Here is a 19591-nt window from a genome sequence, read left to right on the forward strand (position 1 = left end):
CATGATGTGTTATGCTGTCCTCGCTTAGCAACAGCATCAAGGAAGTATTGCATATCCAGGATTCAGAATTTCCTCCTCATCTACCTTCCTTGGCTCCTTTGCCATCTCTGTGGAAACATTATTGACACTATGTTTTCTTCTCTTAAACAGGTGGACTCTGCATTGCCCAGTCCGTGAGAATCCCCCAGGAACGCAAAGACAGGAGCATTGACTTCGATAGAATTATCAAACAGCTCCTGGACACCCCCAACTCCAGGGCCGTCGTGATTTTTGCCAACGATGAGGATATAAAGTAAGAATAACTGGTGACAATTGTTAATATGCATGTTGCAATTTTAGGAGAGAGAAAGATTAGGCTGCTGGCTGAGACAGGAAAAGATAGCATAAGATCAAAGCTGTAATCATACAGCGGCGAAGTCTGTGCTTGCCTCTACCCAACACATACAGTCGTAGCATGTTATGGTCACGTGTTTTCCCTCTGTTAGCAAAATAAATGTATTCAATTATTTGTAAAAACAGAAAAAAAACTCTAGATCTTTTAAAGGTGCTTTTATTTAAAAATTTTCCCAAATATATTAATAACAGATTTTTATCCAAAGAATGGTTCTCTTAACGTAAAAGAAAAATGTCTTAAAATTCTGGTTTTATTGCTAGTGCTTTAACTTCAATATGTTCAAATCAAAAACTTGTCCTACCTCTACATTCTCCAATCCACTTTCTTTTTTCTTTTCAGAACTTGATCCTTCTTGGACTCAAAAATCTGCTTGTAATCTTGACTTTGCTTTTTTCCTGGTTCCTTGTATTGTTGGCCAAGCCACACAGAAACAAGCTTTGACATGTTTCCACAATGTAAATGTCTCTTGCTTTCTTTTCTGATCACTACCAACCTGGTCCGGAGTCCTTATTTTTAGAATTTTTAGAATATTTATTTTTGTAATCTTTATTTTTAGAATAAACAGTAAATAAACCTGATTACAAAATTTAAAATAAACATACAATCTCCATCTTGTCGCATAGCTAACAAGTTCTCTCCAGGTACAATAGCTAATGAAAAGTTTCTTGTATATCCTTGTGGAGATATTCTGTATATATGCTAGAGGGATGTGCTGCTTGTTTTTACACAAATGGTAGCATGTTGTGTGCATTCCTGTTCAGCATTTTATTTATCATTTTATCATGGAGATCACTGAATATTAGTACCTATACTTCTACTCAGTCTTCAATAGCCAGGCAGAATTTTATTTTACATAGGTACTGTAATTTATCTAACTGTTCCTTATTAATTGACATGTAATTTGGATTACAGTCTATTGAAGTTATAAATAATGCTGTAATTAACTTCCTTTTGCACAAATCTGTGTGTATAAATATAAATAGAAAAATATGTTAATCTACAATGTGTTATGCAATGTATAAATTTATAATGTGATAAAAACATAACATGCAAATATACTTTTTATATATATTATAAATATTTATAAAATAAATTCCTATTAAAAAATTTCTAAGACAAAAATATGTCCCTTCTTAAAAATATATAAATATTGTCTCCCAGAGAAGTCATGCCAATTTACACTTCCATTGATGTGAAAGAGCTGTTTATGTGTGTTTTAAATCTTTGTCTATCTTATAGTTCAAAATAATATATCATTGACTTTGAAGGTGAATCTTTTATTCAGGGTAAAGGTTTAATGGCCTGGGCCCTTAAATTCCTGCTTGGATTTTTCAATGTCTTTACCACCAGCGTCTCAAACCTGTCTCTCTCCCTGCTTTGTGTATCCTAGACACTGCTCCGGAATCCATCCATCTCCTGGTATAAAGCTCTGACCACAGGCGTGGTGGCAGGGCTGTTAAATGGAAAGAGTTTTGAATTTTTAAATGAGGATTACTTGCTTCTTAGATAATGAGCACTGTCTGACCTTGGGCAAGTTCCTCCCACTGCCTTCCAGGTTCTTTGGGCCTCAAGTCACCTACCAATCAAATGAACATCCTTCGGAGTTCTTTTTCGGGTGATCTGGCTGTTTCATCTTTCTAGTCTTACTCTATTCCAAATTCCCTCATGATTTGCTACTGTAGGCACACTGCCGTGGTATGATCTCCCTCCCAATTCTGCATGCATTCTTTCCCCCTCCCTGGCCCATGTTTCCTTACCTGCTTCAACACCTCAATGCTATCTCTAGTGCTGTCCTCTCAGGGAAGATTTCTCTGATCAATGTCACTTTGGAAAATTCTTCATACTCACTCAGTTTCATTGTTTATGTGAATGGTGTCATTTTTATTGTTGGATTGTTTAATTAATGTCTGTATTCTTCACTAGTTCATAAAATTAGGGCAGAAATGATGCCTCTTTCGACTTGCTTTTGTATTGTCAATAACTATTACAGGACTCAGGACATAGTAGCTCAATAAATGGCGTTGAACAAGTGAATGAAATTCCTAACCTAATGCTTCATATTTAATAATTTAACAATAAGCTTCTTTTTTTTCTGGACTTCCTGGTGATTTAATATATGGTCTCATTTTTACAGTTTAGGCCTCATCTGCATTCATCCAGTTCTCCATCCAAAATGCATATCTCTTATCCTCCGATTTGTTCTGATTACTTCTCCATCATGGTCTTTGCTCACGATGTTTTTTTCTCTCGTTATCTATCTGTCTAACTTACATCTCTTCTTCAAGGTCTATTTCAAGCATTCCCTTCTCCAGTTCCAGAGAGCTGATCCTGATTCTGATCATCCCTTAAATGTATTATTTCTCTCCTTACAAAATTATCTTACAACATTATTTTCCTCACTTCGTATTTTAGGTTTCTATGAGATTTTGTTTTCATAATATTACTCTTTCTGTTCCAGTACTTTAAAAAATATCTGCTAGTACCCTTCTTATTCATCTTATAAGTCCTTTTAACACCCATTTTACACTTTTGCTAAATATGTAATACCTTGGTAAAATATGGCCTCATGTTTATTTTTAAATAGATTGCACAAGGCACATAAAAGATGTATGGCAATTAGTTCTGGTAACTAATTGGTTATAATACTGTTGACTTGCAAGTAATGTGAGTTTTTCATATTTGGATGTAAACTGTATTCAATAATTATATTCAATAATCATACCCATTCTTTTTGCATTGGACTTGTTTGTGTGTTAAACATTATTGTGTATTGTCATTCATAATAGTGATGACAATAATTATTCTTGAGCACAGTACTAAAAGCCAACAGCATATAAAAATTTATTCTAAAACATGATCTTAAACACAGTGTCTGAAGTGTACTGATAACCCATAATGTTACGTTATTTCTTTCTTCGGAAGATTTACATTGTAGATGGGAAAATTTGAGGTTTCTTGGAACATTAACTTCAAATACTTTGTCAGAGGCTAGCAGTGAGAAGACATTAATATCTAGATTTTAAAGCTAAGATAAGTGCTAAATCAGTCATGGGTATTGATGATTTGGATTTTAGACAAGCGTGGATTCTTTTTCTAAAATAATTTATTCTGATTATAAAAGAAACACATGCTCATTGTAAATCCACTGGAAAATAAAGATTTTTTTATTTTTTTTTCAATAAAAGGAACCCTTACATTTTACTTTGCCTCCAGTTTGCTAGAAAAATTAAAGTTTAAGGAGAATAATCACAAACAATAATTTTAAATAATCTTCTATAAAACCTGCAATTCCAGCACTCAGAGATAACTGCTAATACAATTCTGGTTTAATTTTTGCAATACATTTTTTTATACATACACAAATTTTCCTCAACAGAATAAAGATCACATAGAATGTTGTCATCTTTTACAATTCATATTATAGATTAATCATTTCATATCACAAGTACTTTAAATGCTTTAATTATATTCTTATAACCTCCAAATTTTACATAAATATACTAAACTGAACATACTTTTGTGTTTGTATCAGTTTTTACTTTCTTTTCCTGTTTTACTTGGCTTATCCCTGCCTTTCTCTTCAAACTTCGTCAGCACCTCCCCAAACGTGTTAATAAAAATTGTATGTCATTCTATGTTTTTGGTGCCTTGATATGATTCTATGCTTTTAACTATGCATATATACACATATACAGGCAATTTTTGGCCAGCTTTTATTTTGTGAAAATTAAATAATCTTTTATCATGTATTTAATTTTAATTTTCTTTTTTAATGTGTAGTATCTAGTTTGATACCTTGTGGAAATCAAACTAAGTATATTTGTGATTGCTCTAGAACTCATCCTTTGAATGTATTGTCATTTTTTTTTTAAACCAGTTTCCCATTGCTCTGTACTTAGGTTAACTCCAGTAATGAACAGACATTTTGATAGCATATTTGGTCATTTTTGGATACATTATCAAAGTGGTATCTCTAGGCCAGAAGTATTAACATTTGATTGTTCTTTTTTTTTTTGAGACAGAGTCTCGCTCTGTTGCCTAGGCTGGAGTGCAGTGGCGCGATCTCAGCTCACTGCAAGCTCCACCTCCCGGGTTCATGCCATTCTCCTGCCTCAGCCTCCCGAGTAGCTGGGACTACAGGTGCCCGCCGCCATGGCCAGCTAATTTTTTGTAGAGACGGGTTTTCACCATGTTAGCCAGGATGGTCTTGATCTCCTGACCTTGTGATCCACCTGCCTCGGCCTCCCAAAGTACTGGGATTACAGGCGTGAGCCACCATGCCCGGCTGATTGTTCTATTTTTATGAAAATAATAAATACATAAAAAAACTAAAATATGACTAAAGTACTTTTGATGCAAAACATTAGTCTCCTGTTCCATCTCACCATGCTTCCTGGTTCTGTTCTCTTTTGGCAGTTACTTTAACTCTTTAAACTGTTTCTTCTGGTTTTATCTGCATAATGTGTACATGTTACAATTTTTAAATTATTAATTTTAAATATTTTCTAATTCTTATGTTAAACAGAACTTATTCCTATCTCTATAGTCATAATATTCTATCAGGTTTTAATTTGACAAAAATCAGTATTTACATTATTGTGATTATATAAATATGATGCACTACAGCATCAAGTATTTTTTCTATGGTAGTTATTTTTTTGGAAAACATTTTGTTGTTTTTTGGAGTTAATATGACAGTCTTCATACTTTCATTGTTATCTTTAATATTTTTTCTGTTGTTATAGGCCTTTCGCTTTTCTCCATATGTTCATATATAAGATTACCTGAGTTGCCTTATTTTTCCCGAATATTTCTTCCTGAAATTTTCATTATTCTGTTTTAATCTGGATCAGTTATTATCATTTGAAGAGTTTCTTCCTCTCACTCTCTCTTTGTTTTACCACTTCCTTTTTTCTGGACCCTAACTGAATTTTATTCTTGATTTATTTCCTCATTTTGCTGGAGCATATCCTGTAGCTTCTTTTTTTTTTTTTTTTAAGAGTAAATTAAGGGAAAACTTTTTCGTGTGTTTTACATCTAAAAAATGTTCTCATTCTGCCTCTACCCTTAATTAGTAGTTAGGGTGGTAATGTGCGGCTTCATATTTATTTTTATTAATTAATGCATCATACGTGGTAAAGAAGTGATTTACAACAAATAGCTATTGTGACTAATGAGTTGCAGAACTCTTAACTTATAGGGAACTTAGGGTTCTAATTGTGGAAGGAAAAATCTAATAGAGCTACTGAACAAATATGCAAGTTCTATTTGTATTGAGATTCTTTGTGTGTTAAATGTTAAAATTTTAAAGTCTTTTTGTCAGAATATTGAAGCCATTGCTCCATCATCCATCATCCATCCTTTTTTTTTCTTTTCTTTTCTTTTTTGCCTCTTGAGAGGTTAATAATATCATTTCTTTTTTTGTTTTTTTCATGTCTTCTCATTTTCTCTTGAAGAGCTTTTAGAACATTCTCATTATTTACAGAGGTCTTATATTTCGTGACGTGCTTGATTTTCCTCCCATTATGCGGCTAAGTTTTAAACTTGAAAATTTGTATTTTCAATTTTTTGATTTTTTATTTATTAAAAATAATATTTAAAGATTTACTCTATTTTCTCTGTACGTTCTTTTTTCTCTAAATGTTAGCTGGATATAGGTCTTCTTGGGTTGATTATTGATAAGAGGAAAAAGAATCTTATTTCTTATTTATTTTCCAACTTTTTGTTGTTTTGCTTTCTAGAGAATTTTCTGCACTTTATATCTATGCTAATTTAATTTTCATTTCATATTTTTAATAAGAGCTGTTTCTTGTTATTTTTTCATATCTTGTTCTTGATTACAGATATGATCATTCCCATTTAAATGTGTTTATTATTTTGTTTTTTTTCCCATATATTATCTCTGCTCCACCTCACACATTTCCTTTTCCTTGTTAATTTTTCTATTTGGCAATGGAGATTTTCCTCAATAATGAGTGTCTTCTGGCAATTCACATATGAATAAGGCAGTAAAAAGCTCTGTGCCCACGGGCAGTGCATGACAACTGATGGGGTTCCCAGGGAATCAGATTGGCCATTCCATCAGAGGACTTCTTTATAACAATATCTAGAGTCTACTTTCTGATATGTATCAGATTGTTACAGAAAAATTATTTTCTACCTGGGGTGACAAACCCCTAGTTCCCAGCATTTTGTGAGCAGAAGTTTAAAATCCCTAGAGTGTCTTAACATTTCAATTTCTATTATACTGACTTTTAGTCATTCCCTCCCATCCCCATCTGCAGTTTTAACACCTCTTATCCACCTTTTACTATTTTGGTGTTTTTTTGTTACCATCTCTTATCCACCTTTTACTATTTTGGTGTTTACAATATCAGAACCTATTTCCTATGCTGCTGCTTTTTTTTTTTTTCTTTAGAAAACTGTCATTTCCTGCCTGGAAGAAAAAAAAGTAGAACTGGCCTTTGTCAGTTTATTCACAATCTTTGACCCAATCTTCCTGCATTTAGCCATGTAGCTCTGTGGTGCCTGATACTCCCAAGTCCCAAGAGACAGATAAACCACTTATCCTGTGGTCTTACCCACCAAAGGGGCTTCAGTTGTAGCTTTTTCTGATCAACCAATGCAGTTACATCTCATCAATCCCCTCTTCCAAAAATACTATTGCAATAACTTTTTCATTAATAACTAGTTCCCTTTTTTCTTTTATTTGCTCCCATTGTCCTGATTATGTATATATAATACTTTCAATCATACACAAGTTATAAATTTTTCATGTTTCACATGGAGTTCTGTTTATTTTAATAAATAATTAACATCTTTAATTCATAATCATATTGCTTTTCAGAGATAATGGATACCATCAGCAGTAAAGGAGAGTGCTCATTTCTCCAGCCCCAAGCCAAAACTCTTAAAACAAAACAAACATTTTGGCCAATATATGAAATGAATTTGGTATCTTTGTCTAGTTTGCACTTCCATCCTTTCTAACATATGTAACTATGTGTCTTTACCTTTATTGGACATTTGTATTTACCTTTTTATCTTTTAACAATTACTATTAGTTGCTCTTGTTTCTCAAGATGCTTTATCTTTTTCATTATTGGTTTACAAAATATCTTTATATATTAGGGATATAAATTCTTTATCAAGTTTTTAGCAATTATTTACTTTTTGAGGAAGAACAGTGCCTTTCCTTTTGCTGACTTTCAATATACACGGATTCAGCTGACGTTCTTTATCATTAATATAACTTTCCATATTTCTTTCCACAGGCAGATCCTTGCAGCAGCCAAAAGAGCTGACCAAGTTGGCCATTTTCTTTGGGTGGGATCAGACAGCTGGGGATCCAAAATAAACCCACTGCACCAGCATGAAGATATCGCAGAAGGGGCCATCACCATTCAGCCCAAGCGAGCCACGGTGGAAGGTATGGGTTTCGTCAGCAGTAGGTTTGCTGAGAGAAGTTCTGGTGCCATGCTGAATGGCCAAGAATGTGACTTTTTAGGGGTTTGGCATTTTTACCAAACTCATGTGGGGTTGTTTCAAACTTATAGCCATGAAATGCAAATGAGGCCACACACCTGGTCTGTTCTTTTAGTTGAAATTCCTCTTTTGAGGAGATCATATTATTTTCATAATATCACGATTAGCAAAAACATTCTTTCTTTTTCATTCATGCCATAGGAACTTTCTGAGAGGAGAGCCTTATCGTTAATAAGTAAAGTATACACATCCAAGTGTGTATAAGTGAGCTACGTTTTCCAAGAGAATCCTTTCACTTTGTAACGCATCCATTATTTCCTTATTAGAAGAAGTACAAGAACCCTTTCCCCCCTTATCTCTCAAGGTCCCTTCCAGCTCAGGGAGGCTGTAATACAGCACACCACCTCTCTCAGGCACCAGCATCCCCTCACCTTCCTAGGTCCCTTTTGTTTTCACTCTCTCCTTTTCTTGCCCTTATAAACGTATGCCTCTTTCTTTGCCTTCCTTGCTACTGCAAAGATATTTTGAGAGGCAGAAGTAGGAAAGAGTGTCTGTTGCCACCCCGTAATCTGACAAAATTTGCCGATTATAAGTTATGTTATTCTTTAATTTGGAAAGAAAAGTTGTTTCTAAAAGAAGACACTGTGTAAAGAAAAAGGAACTTCTCTGCTGATAGCCTGATTTGTGTTCCTTTTCTGATGGGCCATGTCTCCAAAGATTCTCTAAAACATGCTTTGCGCATTAAAAAGAACTCTATCCTCTCACTCAAAAAGGGATCAAATATTTGCATTTTCTATTCTCTCTCCACTCAAATCTAATTAATTATTCTCCTCAGAAGGCTACATGTTCTGTGCAGGCTTTTTAGACAAATCAGGTTGTGGTTCTGTCACTGTTTCCTTTCTGTTATCTGGAGGAGATAAAAATCCCATGAGTCACCCATGTTTTCACTGGGAGGCTTTGAATTAATTTCATTCCCCAGTACATATCCAGAAAAGATTGGTCTGGGTTGTAAGATAGGCAATGCATTTGCAGATGGGTTGCAAGAATAAAGGACAATATTTTAACCTTCTCCATTCCTTGCACTGGAAAAACTGTGTATCTATTGTGTGCCTTGCTCAGTGCTAGGAGTCAGGAAAACAAAAGATGAGGACTCAAAATTCTCACCCTCAAAGCATACAGAGCTGAGTGCAGGTGTCAGAACAAGCAGAGACTACATGGGAAACATTGTGTACAGTATGGAGGGCAGAAAGAGAGTTACCATGGAGGCTTTCCTAGGGTGGTGGTGATATGGTTGGGGAAGATATCGTTGGATGCGAGAAGTGATAACTGGGATGAAAGTTCCCTCGGAGATACAGGGAAATGAAGGAACAGGACACATTAGGGAAAATACAAATAATTTATTCTGCAGCACTGTCCTGCACTCCTGCCTTCTTAAAATCCTTCCAGTTCTTTGAGAATGTTCCTATTTACAAGACACTGGGGAGACCCTTTCCTCTTCTGGAGTACTAATCATTGCTACACTGTTTGGTTGATTGACTTCTATTTATTTTGGGGGTCTCATCTTAGATGTTAATTTTTCATGGGAGCCATCTGTGGCCGTCTCACCCCAACCAAGTCTGGGTTAGAGACCCCTTCCATTCCTTCTATGGCATCCCACACATCTCCTACTGTTGGAACTACCTCTTTACTTGTCTCTGTCTAGAAATATCTCTATTATGCACCATCGTACCCCCAGCACATGGTTCTTTGCTGAAAGTTGTAGGTGCTCAAACACATTCTTAAGTGATTGTGTGTCTGGAGGGATGGAGGAATCACAGATCATATAAGGACATGGCAGAAAATCAGTTTGAAAGTGGGCCAGAAGTTGCATTGCAAAGGGTCTTGAAAACTATGCTAAGGAGTTTGTTACTTTATGCTGAAAATCTGAAGAGCATCTGCATGTGTGAGATGTGATTGTGGTGGCATTGGAAGGATTAGAAGTTCACTCAGGTGACTGTAAGGAGGGGTGAAGGGCAAGAGTTGGGTGAGATTCAAGGAAAAGGAAGAACTTTCAGGGCTTCAACTGAGGTCCTCTCTTCCTAGGCTGTAGATGCCATGTAGACACAATGCACATATTGCATGGTCATTAACCCCTGATGCCTGATATTTTAGGGAACTTACTGGGTTATCTCAAAGGTTTAATAAATTATTGAGATAAAATACTATTTTCATGTAGATATAGAAATATACAAATTTACAAAATCAGACAAAGAACAGCATCATGAACTAGCAAAGTAAAAATTAAGATTCCAAAGAATGAAATTGGAGAGCACTGTTTTAAAAACAATGTTAGAATGTGATGGAATAGCAAGAGTTCATATGAAATTTTCTAATCTCACCCAGAGAAGTGTGAAGATTTTTTGTGGCCATGTACAAAAATGCTGTGGCTTCCATCTAGCCATATTGCCTAGGTGCATTTCTTATAAAGAACAATCAAGTTTTGTTCACTTTCGTAGCAGACAGAACATTAAGATAGCGTCTATGCATTTACAGTGTCACTTCTACGAAAGTTAAAAAAGAAGAAATGCATTCAGTTATGCCAAAGCTTCTGAACAAAACTATGAAATAATCTAAAATAAAACTATAAATGGAGCAGAGCCTATGTGGGCAAGTAAGTTTTCCTGTCCTTCCCTACAGTCATTTGCTTGTTTTCTTGTTTGTTTCCTTTTATCTTTTTCCTGTTTTGCAGATGTTTCATATTGAATTATGCTGGGCTAGAATATTTTTCAAATATTCATGATACTGCTCCATTCCTATATCTTTGTGTTGTATAATGCTATACCCTCAGATGGAAGGGAAAAGCCGATCAGTAATCTACCTTTTTTTCCCTTTAGATCCATATCATGACTATGTTCAGCAAACATCTGGATTTTTGGCCGGCATTTTTCTGAGTATGCATTCAAAATAAGCAGAAATTGTGTTAGGCCAAAATGCTGGCAGATTTATTGCCTCTTTGAAAGTGGCCTTTCTCTTCTATCTGTACTTATTCTCCATTTGTGGAAAAAGGGAACTTCAGTGTTTCTTAGCCAAGGGTGTCATTTCCCCCCTTTCGATTTAATGATGAAAGGAGCCAGTTTCCTGGAGGGGTGGCTGTGGTCCCGCTGCCTGCCCAGTGTTTATGGGAAATCTGGGGAATGTCTCTAGAACTTGGCAGCACTCCTCCAGCTCCTGAGCCAAAACACTTCTGTAATTTTTAGTGTGTCTGCATTGTCTGATGAGCCAAGGAATCCCTGGCATTTCCTCACTCATGTGTTGCCCCATTAACTAGACTCTTAATAATCCTCTGCAGCCTCCAAGGAATCTGCAGAGTACTAATGGCCTACGTTGCCTTCAACTCTTCATCCTGCAACGTGCTCTGCTTCTCTGAAAGGATGCTGTCCTAGGCATCCTCTAACTATGGCCAACAAGGGTCATGGACCAGCATAATTTCATCTCTTCCATACTCATTAACATTAGGAAGCTAGTATAATGAAGGGTAGATTTTCAAAACTAACTATAATGACTCTCACAATTGGTGATGATTTTCAAATGGGACTGTAGAACAGCTTGGTTCATGAGTTAAATCTGCAATGTATGTAGGGATAGACAAAACATACTCTGGACCCAGCATTAAAGAGCTAGCTTTTTAAAAATAATAGTAATTTTTACTTATGATTTGAATGAATTCTTTATTTTTCCTAAAACTGGAGAGATCAAAGCTGTGAAGATCTGAACTAAAATATTTCTGGCTCCAATTTAGATATGCCCTACTTTAGCTTCTCTTGATTACCTGCAATGGTCTACCTGTGTCACAGGGTTTCTCTAGGTGAATGGGGAAAAAAATGAGAAAGAAAATATTGCCTTGAACCACAATGCTGCTTCTAAGCAATGCATATGTCTTTTGGCCCTATCACCTTATTTGATAAGAGAGCAATGAGATACTGCATGATAAACCTGTACTCCTGCTATTTGTGGCAGAGTGGGTTTCTGTCACTTGCAACCCAGACTACTTGAAAAAATATAGTTGAGCCCAAACTACTTGAAAATATGGTTGAAAGCTTCTTCAGGGCCTTTTGTTCCACTTTTTATGGTTTCTGAGTTATACCCTATCCAAGTGCCATTTAGCCTACATCATTGCCACTCTCTTTTTTCTCCCTTCCCTTATCCCTCTCGCATGAGATCTCTGCATTCTCTGAGCCCCATTATAAGTCTCATCTACCCTTCCATACTTTCCTTTCCTCATCACATCAGCCTTGTTCCACATCTCATCCCCTCAGGTGTGCTGTGTCTATTCCACTTTGAAGCATCTGTCACATATAATTAGTTATTCTTTGTATATATCAAGGTTATTAAGTAGGATCAAAATGATATATATATCCTTTATGAACAAGTTCTAGAGGTCAAGAATAAAATAGTAAAGAGAAAAATCTTTTTAAAAAAGATAGATTCAAATATACCTGGGAAATGTAGATGAACTATGCGGTCATTCTCCAGAAATCTAATTGAGAATTGAGAAGAGCTTTGAGAGACAACTTATTCTACAGGAAGAATGATAAAATGAGCCAGATCCAGTAAATAAGTTTTCATTGTCAAAAGGAAAAGACAAACTTCCCTCTTCCAAGGCCAGCATCCACTGGACTCATAGGTGAAATCCCACAGCGAACAGGCAGGCAGACCATACATAAGAAAGGATCTCAGTCTGATAGGCTAAGCTACATAGTGGCAACAGATAGACTCTCAATGGACTAATGGAATGCGTGAATATTTCTCACCCATGTAAAGTCTTCTGTGGTTCTAGGAGACTTCCCAGGGCATTTATCCTCCCTGTATTGTTCTGCAATCTGGGCCGTCTCAATCTTATGGCACTTGTGTTTCAATACATTTTTTTTTTTTTTTTTTTTTTTGGGGGGGGATGGAGTCTCGCTTTGTCACCCAAGCTGGAATGCAGTGGCGCAGTCTTGGCTTACTGCAACCTCCGCCTCCCGGGTTTAAGTGATTCTCCTGCCTCAGCCTCCCTGAGTAGCTGGGACTGCAGGCATGTGCTACCACACCCAGCTAATTTTTGTATTTTTAGTAGAGACAGGGTTTCACCATGTTGGCCAGGCTGTTCTCGAATTCCTGACCTCAAGTCATCCGCCAGCCTCAGCCTCCCAAAGTGTTAGGATTACAGGCATAAGCCACTGCACCCAGCCTCAACACATTCTTCTTTCACCACTGTACAGCTTTGGAAAGAGAGTGGTAGATTCACATACACTACTCACAAATGCTTTTACCTGTAAGAAATGTCCATGATTTCTCCTCCTCTATCATTAACCAATAACAAAGTCGTAGCAAATTTTCCTTTCAAGGAGCTTGTTTATGAAAATAAAGGAGAGCTGAATATTGACGAATCTAAGTCCTGTCTCCCTCAAGCTCTGTTTAACTGAAACCTTTGGTAGCATTTAGGACACTAGGAGCAGTGCTTTGGAACTTTTTAACAGAGGGCAATAAATGATGAGAGATGCCCTGTCCCTTACTTTGCCACAGATGTCTGAACAGCTCTGACACCACATGCGGTGTCTTGGCAGCAATGCAAAGGAGGGGCTTCCAGGGTCAGTAGAAAACATGCTACTTGGCAGTGTCTTGGCAGTGCTACTGTGGCCAGAGGATCCCAGAAGAGAGCAGTTCTTCAAAAGGAAGGGAGGCAATCAGTAAACTAATATGAGAGAAGTAGGTGGACACCCTTTGGGGACATACTGCAAGAGCCATGTGGGAAAGTGTCCCTGGGGCTTGGTAGGGTCGAGTGATATTATTCCATTTATTCCTGCAGACTGTAGCTTGGTGAAATTCCAGTTACCTCAAGGAGACTGTGGATTTGTCATTTGTGACTGATGTTCTTGACATTCTCTTGGCCTTTTTGATAAGCAGAAAACTTCTCCCAATATGTTGGTTTAAAATGCCAAATGCTGACTTACCCAACCTTCCCTGCAGTTAGAGGATGAACAAGTGACTTAATCCTGACCATTGGGATGCATGATGACATTATCTGAGGGAACTTCATAGAGATATTTCCCTCCCTTAGAAAAAAAGTCATGTTAATAGGGCAACTATATAACATTTTATCCAAACCAGAACACCTCAGAAGTAAAAGGGCCATAAACTGTGATTGTCCCAGCCAAACCAGGGTATGCAGTGACCATTCTCACATGGGAAACTCCTGCCTTCTCCTCCTTTTTTTTCTTTTTTTCTTTCTTTTTTTTTTTTTTGTCTCACTCTGTCACCCAGGCTGGAATGCAGTGATGTGATCTCGGCTCACTGCAACCTCCATCTCCCGGGTTCAAACAATTCTTCTACCTCAGCCTCCCAAGTAGCTGGGATTACAGGTGCCTGCCACCACGCCCAACTAGTTTTTGTATTTTTAGTAGAGGTGGGGTTTCACCATGTTGGTCAGGCTGGTCTCAAACTCCTGACCTCAGGCAATCCGCCCTCCTCAGCCCCCCAAAGTGCTGGGATTACAGGCATGACCCACTGCGCCCAGCCTCTCCTCCTGTTTTTAATGTTATCATGTGAGGACAGGATACTTGGAGCTGCTATAGCCATCTTCACAGAAAGGAAATATTAATACTAGAGGAAGGCAGAAAAGACAGATAGAAAAAGCAAAAAGCCTAGGCCCATGATGGCCTTACTTAAGCTGTCAAACCAATCCTGGAATTATCTACATCAGTATTTGTTGTTATGTTAGAAAAATTACTGTTATCTTTAAGCCCCTTTTAAGCTAGATATTTTGTTATATGCAACCTAAGGTATTCTTAATAAAGTACCTTTCTTATTCACCTCTGTATACCCAGCACTTGAATATTACCTGTAAATTAATGGACTCTTACAAAATATCTGTTGAATAAATGGGCTTTACAAAATGATGATTTTTTTAAAAATAAGGAGTATAAGTCATTACTGTAGAGTGAAAGTTCAGATAGCTTCAAGACAGATTGTTACCTTTGCTATTAATATATATCCCTATATTTATCACCACAGGAAATAATATTTTGGTAAATTTCTATTATAAGGTGAAGCTATTTCACATGCCTTTTTAATAGAAATTATGAACTTTGTGAAAATATCCATGCAAGAATTGTCCCTAAGGGAAAATATAAACTAATGGATGCGCTTACAATCATGAAGTCAGTACAGCTTGTGGTTCATGAGTGGCAGCAAAGTTGTAAAATGGAGAGAGGGAGAGAGAGAGAGAGAGATTTAAAATTTTCAACAAATACCCTTTGTGTTGAAATTAGAAATGTATAAATATTGATATCCTGAATTTTAATTCTAAAGAAAAAAGCAGAATGCCAGTGTCTTGATAAAACATTTCTCAGGTCTAGGAAATTAGACATCAATTATATTATTGGAGGGTTTCATTGAATAAGCACATCTGACACTGGGTAGATTTTTCCTTTAAAATCATTTAATACCTCGCAGCTTAAAATCTTGAATTTCATGTGACCCTTGCCCAATTGAGAACTGATTATGTGTATAATGTGTGCTCAGGATTATAAAATGATTCATCTGACTATGTCAGCAGCAGCTTTCTCCCTAAGTTATCGTATCCACATTGTAATATTCCATCCCTTGTCTCTCTCCCTCCCCCCTAAAAGTTGATTTCACTGTCATCACATCATCATTAGCATCTCTATATATTGCAAAGTTATAAGTAATGGGCTGTTGGAGATGGAAGATAACATTCATCCAGTTTTCAAGTGTTAACTGTCTACTGTTTGTCAGACACTGACTATGGCCAATTGCTGGTGACCACAAAACGGAGATCTTTGCTAACTTATGAATTTACACTCTAGCAGAAGTAGACAGATGATAATCAATAGGCACAATAAATAAGTAAATTATATACAATAATAGGGGTGGTAAAAGCTGTAATTTCTACTCTTTATTGATACTTTTTATTTTGGTCGTGTCTTTTTTTCCTATTTTCCGTTAGTTCTTTGTCCATGGTTTCCTGTAGCTCTTTGAGATATTTAGGATAATTGATTTAAATTCTTTGTTTAGTAAGTCCAATGTCTGGGCTTCTTAATGGACAGTTTCCGTCCATTTTTCCTCCATTTGAATAAGCCATATCTTCCTATTTATTTGTATTTTTAAAAATTTCTGTTGTCAAATCCTTGGCATTGGAATCTTATGATGTAGTAGCTCTAGAAATAGGATTTTCCACTTTCCCCTTAGTATAATGTTCTTGACTGTTGAAGGCTACAATCAAGTTGGTTTAGTGACTTTTCCATACTATTTCTGCAAAGATTGTATTCTTTGTCATGTGTGATTACTGAAATCTGTTTTTTTTTTAACCTTATATTCAGCCAGTGTCTTGTCAGAGATTTCTCTAAATGTCAGGACTATTAGAAAGAAAACAAAACAACAACAACAACAAAACAAAACGAAAAACCACTCCCAGTCTTTGCCGATTGGTCCTGTGCTGGGACATTCTGTCAACCCTTAGTTAGGCCCCTCATAACTGTGCCTTATCTTTCACTTCCTGCTTGCACTGACCTAGGTCAGTCACCAGTGAAAGCTTAAGGTCTTCTCAGGTCTTTTCTGAGTGTACACCCTGCCCTGGACATGCACGTGGGTTTCCAAATTCTCTATTTTACGTAGGTGCTTTTCAATGCCCTCTTTTTTCAAAAGAACTCTCTCCAGCTTTTTCTCCTGGGCTTAATGCTGTAAATTGCACGCCTCAACTTTAATCCTTTGCCCCAGGTGGCTGTGGGTTTTTCATTCACCTCACAGTGTTTTCTAGCAATGCCTCCCTATTCTCCACCCTGAGAAGTTCTGAGTTAGGTGAAAAAGAAACAAATAAACTTTGTCCATCCTTCAGGTAGCCCCCAGACAAATTAGAACAGACACATACGATAATTTGTGAATAAATTCGTCTTTATTCCCTCTGGAACCCTATATGAGGATCCCACAATAGGCACATTGACCTCTGTTCTCAGGGCCACTGCTAAGCCTGGTAAGAGGTGGGACAAAGACAAGTAAAAATGTCACAAAGCTTTCCCATCCTATTTGTCTTTTTCTTGATTTAATGTTCACTTGGTTGCTGTAAACCTTTGACTTTTCAGCATTCTGACAAAATTGGTTTTGACAGTTTCTACTTGCTTTTCAATATTTCTGTGGAGGGACAGGAGCTTGGAGCTGCCTACTCTGCCGTTTTGCTAACATCACACCTGACAAGTGCTATAAAGTAAGAAAAAATAGAGCAGGAAAAGGGAAATCATCAGTGGTCAGGGGTGTTGCAATTTTAAATGGAGTGGTCAAGATACTCTCATCAAGATGTCTTTTGATAAGTGATTTGAATAAATAAAGGAATTATCCAAGTATCTATCAGGGAAAGAGTGTACTGGGCATAGAAAACACTGCCAGGGTCCTAATGAAGGAGCACACTGGGCATGGGTGAGAAACAGCACAGAAACTGATGAGCCGGAGCACAGTGAGGAAGAGGGAGATGAAGTCAGAATATAACAGGAGGATCAGATCTCATGGGACCATGCAGGTGATTGTATGGACTTTGCTATTGATTACGAGTAAAATAAGAGAACATTGTAGGGTTTGAGCACAGGAATAACCTGATCTGTCTTATGTACTTAAAGGATCATATTGGCTATTAGGCTGAATATAGAATATAGGGTAAGAAGGATAATATCTAGGAGACTGGTAATGAGGTTATTCCCCCCAAAACAAAGAAACAACAACAACCACAACAAAAAACAAATGAGAGACGACAGTTGGGTGAACCAGGGTGGTAATGCTGAAGATAATGAGATATTTCTGGATTTAAAATATATTTTGAAGCTAAAGTAAATAGGGATTTTAGAACAGGAAAACATATATAAGAATGGCTGCAAGGTTTTTTACTTGCATAACTAGAGAGATGGAATTATGATCAGCTGAGATGGAGAATACTATCATTAGAGCAGGTTTTAAGGGAACAAACAGCAATGCCAATTCTGGAGGTGTTAAGTTTGAGATACTTATTAGACATCCAAGTATCTATCCAAGTATCTCAATATCTGAAGGTAGGCAATTAAGTAAGCAACCGGATACGTAAGCCTGGAGTTTATGGGAGACATCTGGAAACAAAATTCAATTTTGTGCAGCCATCGAAATATAGATGGTATTTTAAGTAATACAGAAAATAGGGGACCAAAGGACACTTGCTAGAATATTCTGTCATCACGAGGATAAGAAAAGAGAAGCCAGACTGGCCAGTGAGGAAGAACAAAAATAATATGAGTATAATTTATTGGAAACCAGGTAATGTAACTGTTTTTAGAGTGGAGCGATTTCATCAGCTTCATCAATGTACTGCTGCGACGTTAGGCAGAAGTACTGAGAATTGACCATTCAATTTGACAATGTCTCTACATCATTGGTGATTTTTTACATAGACTTATTGCGTCTGAGCGATTGGAAAAAGTCTGGTGAAGTGAATATAAAAACGAATGGGGTGATGTGTCTATAGTGAATACCATCCCCTAGAATTCCCACCAACCTCTTCCCAATTTTTATATGAGCATACCACAGACCTTAAGGAAGGAGAACTATAGTCATATAGAACTTTTGAGTATCTTCGAAGAATAGGCCATTGTAAGTGACAAAAAGTCATAATTATGTAGAATAAATAATAATACTGTCCTCTAGAATACCAAGTTAATTTTGCATATGAGGTCATGTTGAGACATACAGATTGAGCAATAACTTAAGAGAAACTTAAATGAGGCAGGTATTTCGCTATCTTAACAGCATGATTCAATTTACCTCTAGTTCTATAATCGCCACCAATTACTCTGTATTGCTAAGCACAGAGAAAACAGATTGGTTCTGGAGTTAACCCACATCAGTTACAGTGTTGGTTATGACAAAAAATAGCTGGGGTGCTAAGTAGGCATGGATAGATGTTTTTGTTAGTATATTCTAGTGCTTTCATATAGAAAATGAGTGGACAGGATTAAGAGGTTATTGAGAATGTTTTTTAGCCCTAGAATTCTCTGATTTTCTACAACAAAAAAAAAACTGTGCAAGGTAGACAAAAAGAACTTGAAAGACTGCTGTCAAGAAGAAGAGGTGAGGGAATAAAGAGAAGGAATTACAGACTTCTTGAAGTTATTGGTACAAAAGTTAAAATGATTAAACAACAAATTTAAGATCTTGAAATACCTCTCTTGATTTTATTCATGTAGAGGATAAACAACAATGAATGGCATTATTAGAGGAGAGTTTGAAGAAGAACAAGAAAGGGAGCCAAGTAAAGGTGAAGTCTAAAATCTGAAACTGAAAAAAATAAATCTACAAACTGAGTAAGAAAAAGGGAAAAAAAATCACAGGCGTCTTAACATTTTGAAACGTCCTATCTTTTGAATCAACTGCTGCCAAAACAAATTGTTCTGAAACTTGTCCAAGATCTGACTTTTTTCCTTTTTCAGGACATCAGCAATTTATTTGTTTTTTTATCACAAGGACAAGAAAACAGTTTTTATCTGTTTTTACCATTTAGGAAAGCAGGAACTTGGTCCATCACTGGGGAGAAGGAATTAAAGACTGGGGCTAAGACTTCTCTTCCTTGCAAGCAGTAGATCATGCCAGGAGCTCACAAACTCACCTATGGGCTGTGAAGAACTGTACCTAGTGCAGTAAGAAAGTATTATTAGTTTGGAT

General features: G+C 36.7%; 1 protein-coding gene across 8 annotated transcripts in view; it reads left to right on the top strand.

Moving 5' to 3' along the window:
• Positions 1-19591, top strand: part of GRM7 (glutamate metabotropic receptor 7) — an 880478-nt gene that overhangs the window by 437783 nt on the left and 423104 nt on the right. For 7 of the 8 annotated variants that reach the window (XR_008624999.2, XR_010111388.1, XM_034955690.3 and 4 more), the window contains exons 3-4: positions 151-292; positions 7669-7823. The exons of the other annotated variant lie outside the window; for it this stretch is intronic. Coding sequence is in view for 5 of the 7 variants with exons in the window: in XM_034955690.3 (XP_034811581.1) it covers positions 151-292; positions 7669-7823 (297 nt within the window). In the remaining 2 variants the exon portion in view is untranslated. The remainder of the gene's footprint in view (positions 1-150; positions 293-7668; positions 7824-19591) is intronic. 8 annotated transcript variants of the gene reach the window in all.

This window comes from Pan paniscus, chromosome 2 (genome assembly GCF_029289425.2).
Source record: "Pan paniscus chromosome 2, NHGRI_mPanPan1-v2.0_pri, whole genome shotgun sequence".
Lineage (NCBI taxonomy): Eukaryota > Metazoa > Chordata > Mammalia > Primates > Hominidae > Pan > Pan paniscus.